Source organism: Diorhabda carinulata, chromosome X, assembly GCF_026250575.1.
Source record: "Diorhabda carinulata isolate Delta chromosome X, icDioCari1.1, whole genome shotgun sequence".
NCBI classification, from domain to species: domain Eukaryota; kingdom Metazoa; phylum Arthropoda; class Insecta; order Coleoptera; family Chrysomelidae; genus Diorhabda; species Diorhabda carinulata.
The window spans coordinates 5,353,415-5,368,462 of NC_079472.1; the positions used below are offsets into that span (position 1 = coordinate 5,353,415).

At 32.4% G+C, this 15,048-nt stretch overlaps 1 protein-coding gene across 3 annotated transcripts in view; it reads right to left on the bottom strand.

Moving 5' to 3' along the window:
* The window catches only part of LOC130901222 (uncharacterized), a 125,390-nt gene that overhangs the window by 30,586 nt on the left and 79,756 nt on the right, over positions 1-15,048 (bottom strand). For all 3 annotated transcript variants that reach the window (XM_057812430.1, XM_057812429.1, XM_057812431.1), the window contains 3 exons: positions 13,097-13,305; positions 12,198-12,444; positions 8,917-9,219 (listed from right to left, as the gene is read on the bottom strand). In XM_057812430.1, coding sequence (XP_057668413.1) covers positions 8,917-9,219; positions 12,198-12,444; positions 13,097-13,305 — 759 coding nt within the window. The remainder of the gene's footprint in view (positions 1-8,916; positions 9,220-12,197; positions 12,445-13,096; positions 13,306-15,048) is intronic.

Below are 15,048 nucleotides of genomic sequence, written 5' to 3' on the forward strand. Positions count from 1 at the left end.
AATTCGTGAATTTTAATCATGAAGATCACTGAATTACGGGAGTGGTGTTGTCCTGATGAAAAAACACTTTCTTCTTCTTCAAATGAGGTCGACTACCTCACTTGACTTGTGCCGTAAGTTTCTGTGTGGTTTGCGAGGTTAATTGATGGAGTTTAGACCTTATTTTTTCCAATTTTGTTGCGAAATGGTTTCTTAAAGAGTTACTACTACTACTACTAAGAAGTACGAAATTCCCTCCCAGAAACGTGGCTCCATTGGTTTTTTTTTCAACTAGGCAGTAGGTATTGTGCTTAGTGTAGGTAAACGGTAAATATAGTCTGAAAAGTATATAGGAAACTTGTGGAAAATGAGTAGGACTCTGACTGAAGATCTTTTCATCTAATGTTTGCTCCACATAACGTTTTAAGTTTGTCCTTGTACCTTTTAGCTGCCACTATCATTTTGCTTCGGTATAAAGTACTTACTCATGTTTGATGAACTTGATCGCAATAGTGGAAAATATTTTTCACAAAACTACCGTAATTTAAACACAAAATAAATACAAGTATTGGTAATTTTGTAAATTGCTTGAAATCTTAATTGAAGACTGACTAAAAAGACCGCAAAAATACTCAATTTTAGTTGTATTAGTTCCTCTGTAACAGATATGAAAGTATCAATGGAGTCCTTTATAAAATTTGAAAACAGTACAAAACAACTCTCACTATTCGGAAAACCAAGAAAAGCTAGCACGAGTAAATACAAGAAAATCGATTGTTTACCCCACGGCTGCAATTTTGACGTAGATCAGCTGTTGGATATTTGAATTTTCCTTTTATTAGAATTAAAATGAAAACTGTCAAATATGATAACGTCAAATTCTTCCATTTATCTATTTTTACTATTCATTTTAGCTTATATACACGAATGTTTTTTATCTAAGCCCATATCCTTCGAATCAGAAATATATAAAGATGTTTACGATCCATTGAATGATGTTATATACATCGATGACGATATTTCACTAGAAAATATTAGACTTAAAAAAGACGCTAAAATATGGGACCATTGGGGGAAATGGTCAGCTTGTAGTGTAACCTGCGGAGTTGGAAAAATGACAAGATGGAGGCATTGTGTTTCACAAGGGTGCGCAGCAGGTGAAAAAGAAGCACAAATCAAAACATGTACTTTAAAACCTTGTTAAAAGATTAATGCGATTCGTACAATAAATATGATTTAATTGTAAGTTTTCACATAACAATGTTTAAATTTGAGAATATGGGTTTTATATTTGTTAAAATGTAAGTAAAAATTTGTCCACTAAGGGAAGTAATAGGAAATTATTTGTTACGTTAACTTAGTGGAAGTTTTGTCAACTTCTGAAACGTTACTTTCCCGTATTAAGAAAAATTGAGGTAAAGCTCCCGAAAATATGAGCTCTATAAAAATATACTCGAAGCATTTCAGAGTGGATGTTATAAGCTAAGAAATCTAGAAAAAATTGGGAGTTTCTTAAGAATTTCTACAAATTAAGAAAAATACCAAACTTTCGAGAAGTTACACGAATTTTTCGTAAATTTTTCGCATTTTTTAGAAATATCAAAGAATTATCGTATGTTTGGCGAAGATTCCACATGTCAAGGAACTTTTGAGAAATTTCTAACGTTTTGCAGAAACATCCATAGAATATTTGGAACGATACCAAATTTTGAAGGAATTATACAAAATTATAATGTTATTATATTTTTAAGACTTTCTACAATCATTAGCCCGTTGTCAGTTGGTTATTGAATTGTCCCAAACTTTCTAGAATTTTTCAGAAGAAATCAGAAGTTACCAACCCTTCGAGGAATTTCACAAATTTTCACATATACAAGGTTACATTTCGGTAACACTTTGAAAAAAAACGTTTAAAACTTTCGTGAAAATTACTAAAGTTTGAGGAACTGCACAATTTTTCGAAAATATTCATAATGCCTTTAAATTTTATAGAAACGACATTCTAAAATTCGGACCGTTATAATTTTATCTAGAAACTACATGAATTTTCTAGAAAGAAAGCAATAAATTCTACACAATCTGAGCGGTTGAAAGAATATTCAAATATTCCGGAAATAACCAGAAAGTTACCAAACTTCAAGAAACAGCACAATTTTTTCAAAAATATTAACATTTAAGCACATATTCAAGAAATTACTCAAGGTTTATCAGTGTTGAGGAATTAATCGAATAATCCAGAAAGTTTTTGAAAAATTTTCCGAACTTATACACACCCATATAAACATTGGCATCCTCCAAATAGAAACTCCAATCTAAATAAAGTTACTTATCCTCAACCTCGTCTCCCATAGGTGTAGAGGTCATATTTCTTGTCCATTTATTTCTATTATTTGCTTCCTGTTTAGCCCGTTTTCAATTCGGTCTTTTTTCTTCAGGTTGTTTCCTATTTCCGTATTCCATTCCTGTCTGGGTCTGCCTGTTCTTTTCGATCTGTTTGTTTCTGGTTCCCATAACACATTAACTGTTCTGCCCTCATTCATTCCCACTATGCGTCCAAACCATCTTAACGGTCGTTCGACTACGTTTAATCCGAGTCGAATGGTGTTGTAACTCTAGTCTCTTCACCCCCAATACTCTTTTTGGTTAAAAAATACCCTGTACAGGGTAACATATGTGGACATTGTCTTCCACAATTCTTTCACATGGTCTTACAGTTGTTTATAGATACTTTGGCTTGTTAAGGATCTTTTTTTATACTCTTCTAGTTTGTTTTTTCATTATTTTTGTCTTTTGTATGTTTATCTTCAGTCCGCATTGCTTCAATTTATTACTCCTATTCTCTATTCTGTTTTTAGCTCTTCTTTGTGGTAGCAGATGTTAAAAGGTTGTCCATATACATTACAGCGTTTATGTAGTCAGTAAATTATATTCTATAAGGTTGGCAACTAAGTACTTTCGCTTTTTAATGATAGAGGGCCTTGCTTTATTTTTTGAATAACTTATGTTAGTATTAGTGTACTTTGACGTTCGTCACGTGATACTGGTCACATTGACGTAACTTTGGAAGCGAGTAGTACTTGAGTTTAGTTGTGGGTTAATTTTAAATGGAGTGCAGAAACGAATATTTTCGGCATATTTTACTTACTTATTTCCGAAAAGGAAAGAAAGCTGCTGAGGCTTACAAAGAAATATATGAAGTTTATGGTGCTGATTGCTTGTCAGAATTGGTATAAAAAATTACGTTCTGGAGATTTTTCCCTCAAAGGTGAGCAAAGTTCTGGTCGGCCTACTGAAGTTGATGATTACCTAAGTAATTCAAATCAAATCAAAGTCATAATTGAAGAAGATCGTCATATAACTATTCGTGAGTTTGTGAAGACGCTACATGTATCGCACAAAACACTTAAAATGTCTTGGGCTAGTCAATAAGCTTGATATTTGGGTACTTAACGAATTGAAAGAAAGAAACCAGCACAAACCACATCGAAAGTTTAAAAACAACTAAAAAAGCTCATGCTGTCAGTTTGGAGGGATTACCAAGGTGTTGTGTTTTTTGAGCTGCTTCCAAGGAACCACACAATCAATTCTGATAATGCAAAGCTTCATATATCTTTGGCAGCTCGTGGAAAACTATTGAAGCTTGAATGAGAAGTGATACCACATACCCCATACAGACGAAAAATTTTCTGACGTCCCTTATTTCACCGAAGTTCGTTGGCTCAGTCGAGGAGTAGTTTTAGAAAGATTTTTTGCATTAAGTGACACTATTCAAGCTTTCATGTTAGAAAAAGGCGAACCATTGGATTATGACAATGACTGGTGGATTGATAGTGCCTTTTTGGTAAGATCTGAATAAACACTTGACTGATCTGAATATAAAGTTACAGGGTAAAAATCTGATTGTGACTTAAATGTATTCATATATTCAAGCCTTTAAAAGTTGAGGCTGGTAAATCAGGTAAAAAACCAAACTTTGGACCATTTCCCTCATTTAAAATCATTTGGGGCAGTGAACCAAAAAAAATTGGATGAATATTCTCAACTTCTGCAAAATTTGATTAATGAATTCAACAATCGTTTTGAAGATTTTCACAAAATGAATGAAATGGCAATTTTCATTTCAGCAATCCATTCAATTTTGAAGCTTCACAGTCACCAGTCCATTTGCAAATGGTGCTGATAGATCTTCAATCGGATAGTATTTTGAAAGAAAGTTAACGCTTCTACAATTTAAACAAAATATTTCAAGAGTTTGGATAATTACCCGAAATCAAAAAAGCATGCATATTCTCTGCATGTTTGGTAGTACCTATTTATGTAAGCAGATGTTTTCCATCACGAAAATAAATAAGAACAAACATCGCACAAAACTTTCGAATGAACATCTCCAATCAATTCTTAAAATAAATACAACAAATATGATACCTGACATCAATGAGCTTGTCAAAAACAAGAGATGTCAGGTAGCTGGATCCTTGAGCTACGAATTCAAAATTTAATATGTGCTAGGTATTTGTCCTGCTTCCTGAGTGGTTTGGCGTTCCCAAAGCAAAGATCTTGCAAAGTCTGTTAAAGTTTCTCTTCGGCATAATTATTTTTTTTTGTTTCTTCATGTTTCCACCCCATTCTCTTACAATATCCCTCTATAATTTTTGCAGTTGTTATAACTTCCTTTTTTGTGTATTCCAGGTTATTATTAATATTCTGCGTAATAATTTCGTACCCATATTTCAACATTTCCGTCTATATTTTATCTATTTCCGGTGCTTTTCCTATTATTTGTTTTTCTAATGCCTCTATATCTCTAAAGGTTATAGTTTTGAGTTAATAATAGACTTATTAAACAGAAAAATTTATATTATTTCAACAAACATTCCAGTTGCGAGAACGGTTTACTAAATAAATAACTAATTAATAAATAATAATAATAATACCCTTTGATTTATTGAGTGTGTTATGTAAATATGTTATACAACAGGTGTATAACTATCAATACTGAAATACTACGCACAACCAACTGACTACAGAAGGTTAAAAGTCTTATGTAATTCATCCATTTATATAAAATACGTATTTGTTTATTGCAATTATGTCTCAAAATTTCATAATTAGTTATAAGAATATGGGTGTAAGATATTGAAATAGTATCATAACATACCAATAATAAAGGTATTTTTTATGTGGAAATTAATTATTGGTCTGATTTAATTTCATACCAAACAACCTGTATGATTACAATTCCTGTAAATTTTAAATCTAAGGCTATTTGCACACACACCGGATTTTTACCGGTCAATAAACCATTTGCTTTGTCGTCGTGACACGAGATGATAGAATAATAATGAATCCTAAACGAGTTGTTGGTGTGTGGTAGATTTATCGCTGTATTAAGCGTAAGTGTTGGATTCATCTTATCAATCAAATCAGAAAACGCACGGGAACATTCTACACTTTGAAGAACTAAGGCGAGGTGGTAGTAAGTTTTTCAACTTATTTAAAATGTCTACCGCATCTTTTAACGAACTCCATGAGAAGTTCAAGCACGAACTACCAAAACTAGTTTATTTCACCGAGTGGAAAACCGGTGCGTGTCCAAGCATGTATTTAGTCACGTACACCATTACTTGCCAGTTGTGTCGGTTACACAGTGACATTGGATGGTTGGTAACCGGCATTTCAATGGCACCGATCATCGGCGTGTGTGCCAGGTCACATTCCCCTCATTTTGATTCACGAATGGAATTTTGGCGACCGGTATAAAATCGACCGTCCAAAATCGGTATGTGTGCAATCAATTTAACTTATAATTAATTAAAATATTTCAAAAACATATTTGATCTTACTATTTTTTAGAGGAATAATTTATGTCTTTTAAATAACTAGACTGAGCAGAAGGAGGAAGAAAATATGTGGATAATACTCAAATAACTTGCTTTATTAACCAATAAGAACGAAGTATAGCAAGAAATTCTGGAATAATTGGACACAACGGCTAAAAAAATAGGTCTCAATATGATCTATGATTTGAACTAAAATTATACTATACATATAAAAAGACATAACTATCAGTAGAGAAAAGAATAAATAGGAAAAAGAAAATGATTATATACTTGAGACAACTAAATAAAGAATACCAAATAATCCGGTCAATTTAGACATTCGAAGTTACATAAATTCCCATCAAGCCACTGTTTCTGAGATATAATGATTCAAAAAGTTGTAAATGGTTTGACCAATATATTTTCAGCAGTAAACTTTTCTTACAGCATTGAAATGAACCGAGACTTGTAAGTATTTGTAAGAAATTTCTGTTGACTGGATGGAACTGTCATAAGTTCATCAAATAAATTATCAATTGTCGAAGATGTTGCTAAAGTTCGACGATGTTGTTCTGCAGCTTTGGTATTTCTCGTGCAATCTTTATAGCCATTAAATACCGTTTTGCTGATAATCGCGAAAAACTTATTTTTTTACCGTTGACATTGAATTAAATTTTTTCCATACACGGAAATGATGGAGAACATTCAAATTTTCAATTCTATTTTAAACAATTTTACTAATTCTCAGCTTGATGGGAATTTATGTAGCTTCACTCTTATTTTTTGGTCTAATTTGATCGGACCAAAACAGCAGAAAATAAAATATAGATTAGATTTGGTTCGGTTACCATTTGGTGAGCTAGAATTCATCCTAAGATATAAAATATACCGATTCTAGCTCATTATATCTTGAATTTGGTTGGTATAGACTAATAAAGGCACCTAGATCAATGGAAAGACAAATGATGGATAGGAAATGGAGAAGATAAGAATGAAAAAGGATGAAAAAAGGAGGAAAGATGAAACAAAATAAATTGGAGTGCCTGGGAATACAAAAGGAACAGAGGATGACGGACAGACGACTCAAAAAACAGGAATCAAGATAAATGAATGCAGTGAATAAAAAGAAGAAGATTGGAGAAGGTTGAGGGAGGCGTATGTTCAAAGACGGAACGAAAAGGCTTAGACATATCGATATATATATATATATATATATATATATATATATATATATATATATATATATATATGAAGTACTTCCAATATCAATTGCAGATTATAAAAACCCTTGCCGACAATTTTGTTTGATCTATCATAGGCGTAGGTACCTCATTTTAAAAATGCTGTATAACTTCTAATGTTGTAACCCTGCTCTCCTTAGATAGACTATAAATTGTCCCACATATGAAATCTGGAGTAGCTTTGTCAACTTTTCAATAATTTCAGATATTCTTTACATGTTTTTCGGTTCTGTGAATGATACAAAGCAACCTCTTCCATGACTACTCTATAAATGAAACATTTATTTACTCTAGTTAGCTGAATTTTTTTTAAACATTCGAATATATTTAGAATAATATACACATATATACACTATAGTGTGTAACAAAGAGAAAATCTTTTCTTCTCCAGTATAAAAAATATAATCCACTAAGCCACAAGAAGGCAAATTTCTAAAGTAAACTGAAGTGGAAGCTTTCAAGAGGTCTGTTTATTGAAAAATAAATCCTCTTTAACCCCATTTAGAAAAGGAGGTTATCAGTTTTACCATTATGTATATAATATTACTGGAATTGGATAATATTTGTTTGTGTATGGTAATTTATTTAAGCACACGAGCATGTGTGCTAAATTTCGTGTTTGTTTGTTCGTCCCAAATTTCTAGGAAACTATAAGTTATATCGAAATGACCCTTTTTAAATTAAACAGTGATGTTCCAAATTAGGGAACATCCCAAATTTCATCACAATCGCACGGTAGTTTTCGCAATTTTAAATAATAATGAAATAGGTTAAAGAAATATATACTTCTAACGAACTAAACTAACATAACCCTCAATTGGGCGAATTTAAATTTGATAAAAACAATTGGATAGCAACCAAAATCAATAAACTGCATATTTATGTATTTTCCATTATGTTATCATCATCAGGGACTGAAAATATGATCAAAATACAATGTAAAAATATGTTTGTGACATAATAAAATCATCAAACATCTTCCCTTTTGCTTCAACATGAGTTTTATTTGTTCCTTGAAGTTGCTCCTTGGATTATTAACATACATATATTTAATTTCAGGTTTGTTGCTTAAAAATCAATGGAAATATCAAACAGTCCCATACTTTCAAGCCGTTACCTTTTATATAAGTATCTTACTTCAGTAGAAAGTAATAGTCTCACATGGATGTCATTTTCTTCTTCACAAAATAGCTTGAAAAGACGCTCACATTTGGCGTTAGCTTTAATAGCATTAAAAAAATTTTATACTGAATGTAATAGACGAGATGTTTTCAGCTACAAAATTTACCCTATACAAAATGTACAATAATCTTTTCTGGATTCACATATTTCATCAATTTTAAGCAGCCAAATTATACCTATATTTAAATTTGGCACAATAAACTAGCTTTGCATAATTGGTCCAACCCCAAAGGGTTAAGCTTGTGTCCAGTTTATTTTAGAAATGCTCCCCTTAACAATCAAATAATGATTTTAACTAGCTAGAGGTAGAGGGGAAGTTGTTTTTGTTATTGATGCCCTATACATTTTAGTTGCCATTGGAGATGGGTAACTTCACTTTAATAATGAATTTTATCTACCTAAGAAGCAAGAGCGATTTTGTTTGCATTAGTCTTGCATATTAGTGCATTAGAAAACGGCAATATATTTTTTTGGTATATGCTCATTTAGAGGAGAGTAACTTCAGTATAAACAATGCAATATTACTTCCTGGGGGAAGGGTTGTGAAGGATGCAAGCACTTGATGGTGCAGAGTATAAATTTTCAATTAGGAGAGACACCCTAAGGGGGTTGTGGTGCATAAAAACCAATCTTGGAGCATATTGTGCATCGGAAGCTCACTGAACTGCAGATGGCATCCAATAAAAATATCTTACCTGTCATTCCTAAGCTCGTTGTGCTCTTGGAATGAGAAGCCATCTTGGACAAATTGGTCGTGCTCTGACTACGCATTTTGGATAATTTTTCCATATCTCCACTACCCACAAAGGCCGATTTCGGCCTTCGAGGTAATGAAGTATTACAATTTTCACTAAGAACAGATGCTTCATGGTATCCAGAACTATCAGAACTATTTCGAGAATGGCAAATCATTAAGCCTGATTCGGGTTTTTTTGACTGTAATTCACTGACTTCCGAAATGGTGCTTGGAGGTTTTTCTTCTGAATTTCTGCGAGAATCTATAAAATTAGTTAATATAGTAAATAATGGGTACTAAATAAGAAACAAAATTATAAGATTTTTTCAACGGATTAAATGTTTGGAATAAAGCAGAAAAATCACATATAGGTCATACTAAATAAGAGTCACAACAATAATATTTCAATCCATGATAATCTTTTATTTAATATTTATTTATATCTGAAATTAGAGAGAGCCCAGGGGCTAATCTACAACAGAAAAGTCCATGCATGTCATGGAGAATAAGTCAATAATTTGTTAAATTAAATGTGGAAAATATGAAAATTTATAAAAGGCATGTCTATTAGGCATCTAACAAGCAACCGGTACATTTCTTCCACTTTAGTGCCTTTCCAATTGAATTTAGGGTAATTATTTAGAATTGGATCTCCACCCCAAATGTACTCCAAACATTTTTTCGCGCATATAGGGTTGTTTTTTAGTGCTCCGAAAGTACTTTTAGGTTGAAGGAAACACATATTTTCCATCATACCACTCATTATCTCATGCATATTGAATGTCAATAATTATCCAATCATATCGGAATACGCGGTCATCTAGAGAAATAGCACATGAGGTTAGGTTAGGTTAGGTTAGGTTAAGTTAAGTTAGGTTAGGTTAGGTTAGGATAATTCATATAATAAATAAAATAAATTTATTGATGTATAAACAAATCATGAAACAGTGAACTGAAATTATGTTGAAAATGTTAAAAAAAATATTACCCCCCCTTAAGATAACTTATTTTATCGCCTAAAAGGATCTGAAGTGCAGCAAAAAATTTTTGGAGTAAGTTTAGGGTGGAGCCCCACTTCTAAATATTTACCGAATTTAGTATTTAAGTGAATCTGAAACACTTGGCACAAGAAGTTGAAATATACCAATTACATTTTTTTAATGTAAAGTTGATCTAGCAAATATGTGGTACCAATTATTGGATCTAGAACCCTATCTTAAACAAATATGTCTTTTGTGGTGGCATCTGTTACAGGAAGATATAATGTATAAATAAATAAAAAATACTCTGTGATATCCAGACTTGATGAATTGAAATTGACAAATTAATTTAGTTCATTAAATTTATTAAACATTCAATAGTTTAGTTAAACAATATTGATTGTCTTTGAGAACATAGTTCATCATCAACCTTAACACAACAATTTATTACTGAATCTTGGTTGCTCCTTCCAGTGGTCTCTCGAGGAAATAATTAAATACATTAAGTATTTCATGGTATTCGAACTGAAGGTCAAGAATTCCATTAAGAATAAGATTTGTTTTAATATTAATATAAATTCCTCAAACATTACCTGAAGAAGCTTTGAATGTTTTGGTTTGATAAATGGTACATATATCACATTGTACTCATAGTATTATACAGGCCAACATGAAATAAACTTTATCTACTGAACCTTCTCCTATTATTATGTTTTTATTGTGTTGAAATTGAAAGAAAAACTAAAAATGCTGTTATATGGTTAAATGAATTTTGTCCAAGTGACGCAGATGACGCTGGTAGTACTGCTGGAGAATCTTTTCTTGTCAAAAATTTTTGAATATGTTACTGTTGATGTTTTAGTTAATGTCAAAACAATTTCAAATATAAAAATATATTTAGTACTCATTACAATATTAATTGATGGATGTTGAACACTTCTGAAAGTTTTTGTTGTATTTGTAATTTGTAGCGAGTATGTAATTGGTAAACACCAAAGAAAAATTAACAGTAAAAACTTATTTGTTTATTACATATTAAAATAAATTGCTTGGGAATTTATTTCTTAAACATAGCATCCTCCAAATGTAAACCGTTGTGGTTACGCCATTCATTTAATCGAGCGGCAGGTTTTCTCAATATTTTCTTTCAATTGTGCCAGGGAAGTTTGTAAGCTTCAGATTTGATATAACCCTACAGAGAAAAGTCTGTAGATGTTAAATCGGAACCTTGTAGAAGCTAACTTATGTCACCTCTCTTGGAGATCAATTTGTCAGGAAAAATTTCACGCGCTCGTCGCAGATATCCACTGGACGTGTGAGAAGTTGCTCAATTCTGCAGGAACCATATTCTTTGGTTATATCCATAAAAGTTTTGCAGTTAAATGTATATAATTTGAAAAGCACAAAGATAATATAAGAGTGTATACTTTAGCCTAAAAAATTTAATATAAACATTGAAACGAAATTGCAACAAAACCAAAATATGTTGGATTTAAAATATGTGTTACAGGCTAATAGAAAAGATCAAAAGCTCCTATCATGTTTCTTCAGTAAAATCCAAAAGAGATTGCAATCCTTTCAGTTGCTATTGGGTCTGAGCCCCAAGAGAAAGATTTTTCTGTGAAGAAACTGCAACTTAATAAAGGGAAAGAAACTTCGCCTCCAGTTGTTAGAGAACATAAAGCTAAAGAAGAAGCTTAGCCTCCCGTTGTTAGGAAGCATAATGCTGAAAAAGAAACTTCGCCACCAGTTGTTAGAGAGCAAAATGTTGAAAAAGAAACTTCGCGTCCAGTTGTTATAGAGCATAATGCTGAAGAAGCTTCGCCTCCAGTTGCTAGAAAGCATAATGCTGAAAAATAAACTTCTTCTCCATTTTTAGAGAGCAAAATGCTGAAAAAGAAGCTTTGCCTCCAGTAGATAAAGAGGCGAATGTTGAAGAAGAAACTTCAACTTTGAATCCACTTAATACAGATAACTTTCTATTTAACATTCTTTGTAAATGGTGTTTTGATGGTAGATACTACATTTTCCATTTCCTGAAATACTAGTTTAAATATCTAAAAGTTCCCATTCCAAAGATCGGGCCTAGATTCGCTCCCGTCATACAATGGTTTGATACTTTGGGTGCCTCAAACAACTAAGGCCATATTTGCCCTGAATAATTTATAACGTCAAGAACAATTTTTAAAATTTTTTGTTGGTCTGTATTTTTATAGCTACGAGGACGTTCTTGTTTATTTTTAATTATCTAAGAACTTACCTATACTATTTTCATTGACTATACATTCCTCCTCTCCACTAGGAGGTTTTTGTTGTTGTTGCGGTGGTTTGGGCGCGGGTCTTCGTTTCCTTTGTGGAGGTTTAGGTCGTTCGGGTGGTGGATCTTGTTTCGGTGGCGGCAGGATCGGTTGTTGAACGATTGCTGGAGGAGTTACAGAACGAGAATCGTCGCTGTGAGTGGGTGAAATTGAACGTGTATCACTGGAGATTGAACCAGAGCCCATGCTCTAAAAAATATCCATTGGTCATATGAATTTTCTCTCTCTCTCTCTCTCTCTCTCTCTCTATATATATATATATATATATATATATATACATATGTTTATATATGTTGTGGGATTGTGGCAATATTAAATACCAAAGTGTTCAAACTCTAATATATTTCCGAGCTTTCGAAAACTTAGTTAAGAATTGCGGGTTTTTAAATTTCGTTGCTTTTTTTAAGAAACATTAAATTCATCGATTTCAAAATGTAATATTCAAATTGACGCTTGATAGAAATATTAAGGCTATTGATTATGTAAGTTCTTGAGATGATTTGGAAGTATCCCATATTTGTATGTGAATTGTAATAAAGTCTTGCCAACTATATTATGAGAGTTTACATAGTGGGATTGTGGCAAAATTAAACTCAAAGTGTAACTTTAATACATTTCAAATCTTTCGGATAGTTATGTTTTTTTCGTCTGGAACTAAATCATTCCCAGAAGATGAATACATAAGTATTAGAAAGCTTGGAAATATATTAGAGTTAGTAGACTTTGGTGTTTAATTTTGCCACAATCTCACTACGAAAACTCTCATAACCTATCTGGTAGACTGTTATATTATTCCAATGTGTTGTGTTTTGTGTTATTATATATTATGTTATATGCTTACCGATTTTCCTCTTCTGAAGATTAAATTAAATACACCTCCTCCAGTTTTGTTGTGCATTTGTTTTCTTTCTTCTTCCTTTCTTAAGGCCATTATGTCGTTGCTGGAAAATGCTTGACTCAGACTGTGAGTTCCTTTTGATACTACGTGGATTTCCGTTATCTGATAATCACTTAGTGTTAACTTTGGGTCCAAAGTTTGGTCAAGGTTACCTGTAAAAAGAGAATAAACAATTATAGAACTATGGATATTAATGTATATTTTGAATAATAATACTATAGGTTATAATGAGTATTTTTTATAGAATTTCATACAGTGTCATTCAAAAGTCACTTCAACGCATCTTATCTTGGAAACGATTTTGCCAATTTGACCTGATGCTTCGTTTCAATTGCATATTTCTTCATTTTATAAACCTTATTTATAACGTGTCCCCATACGAAATAGTCAAGCGTACTAAGGTTGAAGCTTTCAGGAGCTCGTGGATGTTAGTTCATTGTCAATTATTTGATTTGATATATAGCAAGTGGGCTCGTCTTTAATCCTTAAAAATCCTGTCTAAAAAGGCTGGGAGGATATTGCAATATTCATATTGAAGGGTTGGTCTTAAGGGAGAAGAACGACTTTTGGAATATGCAGTCGTTCTTGTTTAATTGTGAGTATTATTGAACAGTATATTTTCAAATTTGTTGCATAATATTCACAAAACTAATTAGTTGTATTACACCTACAAAAATTCCATTCCACTGAGAAAACCGAATACCTCATTCATTTCAATGTTGATATAAACGTTGTCATAAAAATTTATAAAGCATTAATTATTCTAACGACATATATGCTCTCTTCAATTTTTATTGGTAATGACAAATACTCATAAATAACAAAGAATATACAATGTGTCTGTGTAGTATGGATTGAATGTGATATTTCTCCAACCAAAACCTTTAAAAGAACTTGGGACCTACATTAGACTAGTATCGACATTAATATGATGACTTTATCGGTTTTTTCAACACAACGGATCATTCTTTAGAAGCAAGATATTTCAAATAATTGGAATTCTAACTATTTATATTATATAAACGATGGGTTTTCCTGATATTGTGACATCTTCAGACGTTGCTAAATGGAACTGCAGCTACAAAATATCATTAGTTCTAATCAGCTGTTTGTTTTTTTACACAAGCAAAATCTCGAGCAATGAGTGGCGAAAAGTAAAATTAAGCAATTCTGTGACTGAAACAATAATGTAGTAAAAGTATTTGGTGATGATTCTATGAGCTTAGCATGAGTTTATCTTTGATATAAAAATGTGCCGTGAAAGTGTGAAAGGCGAACAGCGAGAAATGACACAGCGACAAAACACCCAGTCAACGCGAACATTTCGGCGCTCTGCCACTGTACGTAGAATGTAACGCAGTTTCTTCGTCAGTACTACAGCTACTTGTCGAGATCCAATGTCTCTTGCTTTGACCTTATTTAGAGCATTCTCAAGTTCGATATCGCACCATCGATTCATCTTGAATTGGGTTGGTCAATCGTGGTTCAGATCTAGAGGTCTTCTACATCTTTAGCTTCAAGGATCTTAATTAGTCTTCTCTACATCCTTCGGTTTGCTACTTTTCTCCATCCTTCCTACCTCATCTATATACCGCTTCACTTCCTGTAGACGTTTTTTCTTTGAGCGTCTTTTTTTCCTCATTTTCCTCCTCCAACATCATTCTCACAATTCTCTGCAGTGGCAATCTGACAATTTATCCTAACCAATTTGCTCTTTGGGGTCGAACTATTTTTGTTATTTTAGGCTTCTCGTATATCATCATTAGTTCTTTGTTTGTACGTCTTCTCCAAATACCTTTTGGATTGAAATTGGACACATGAAGTGTGGGAGAGAAAGTTTTATGGAATGATGAGTCAAAGTTTGAGGTTTTTGTGTCTGTGTTTGTGTTTTTGCG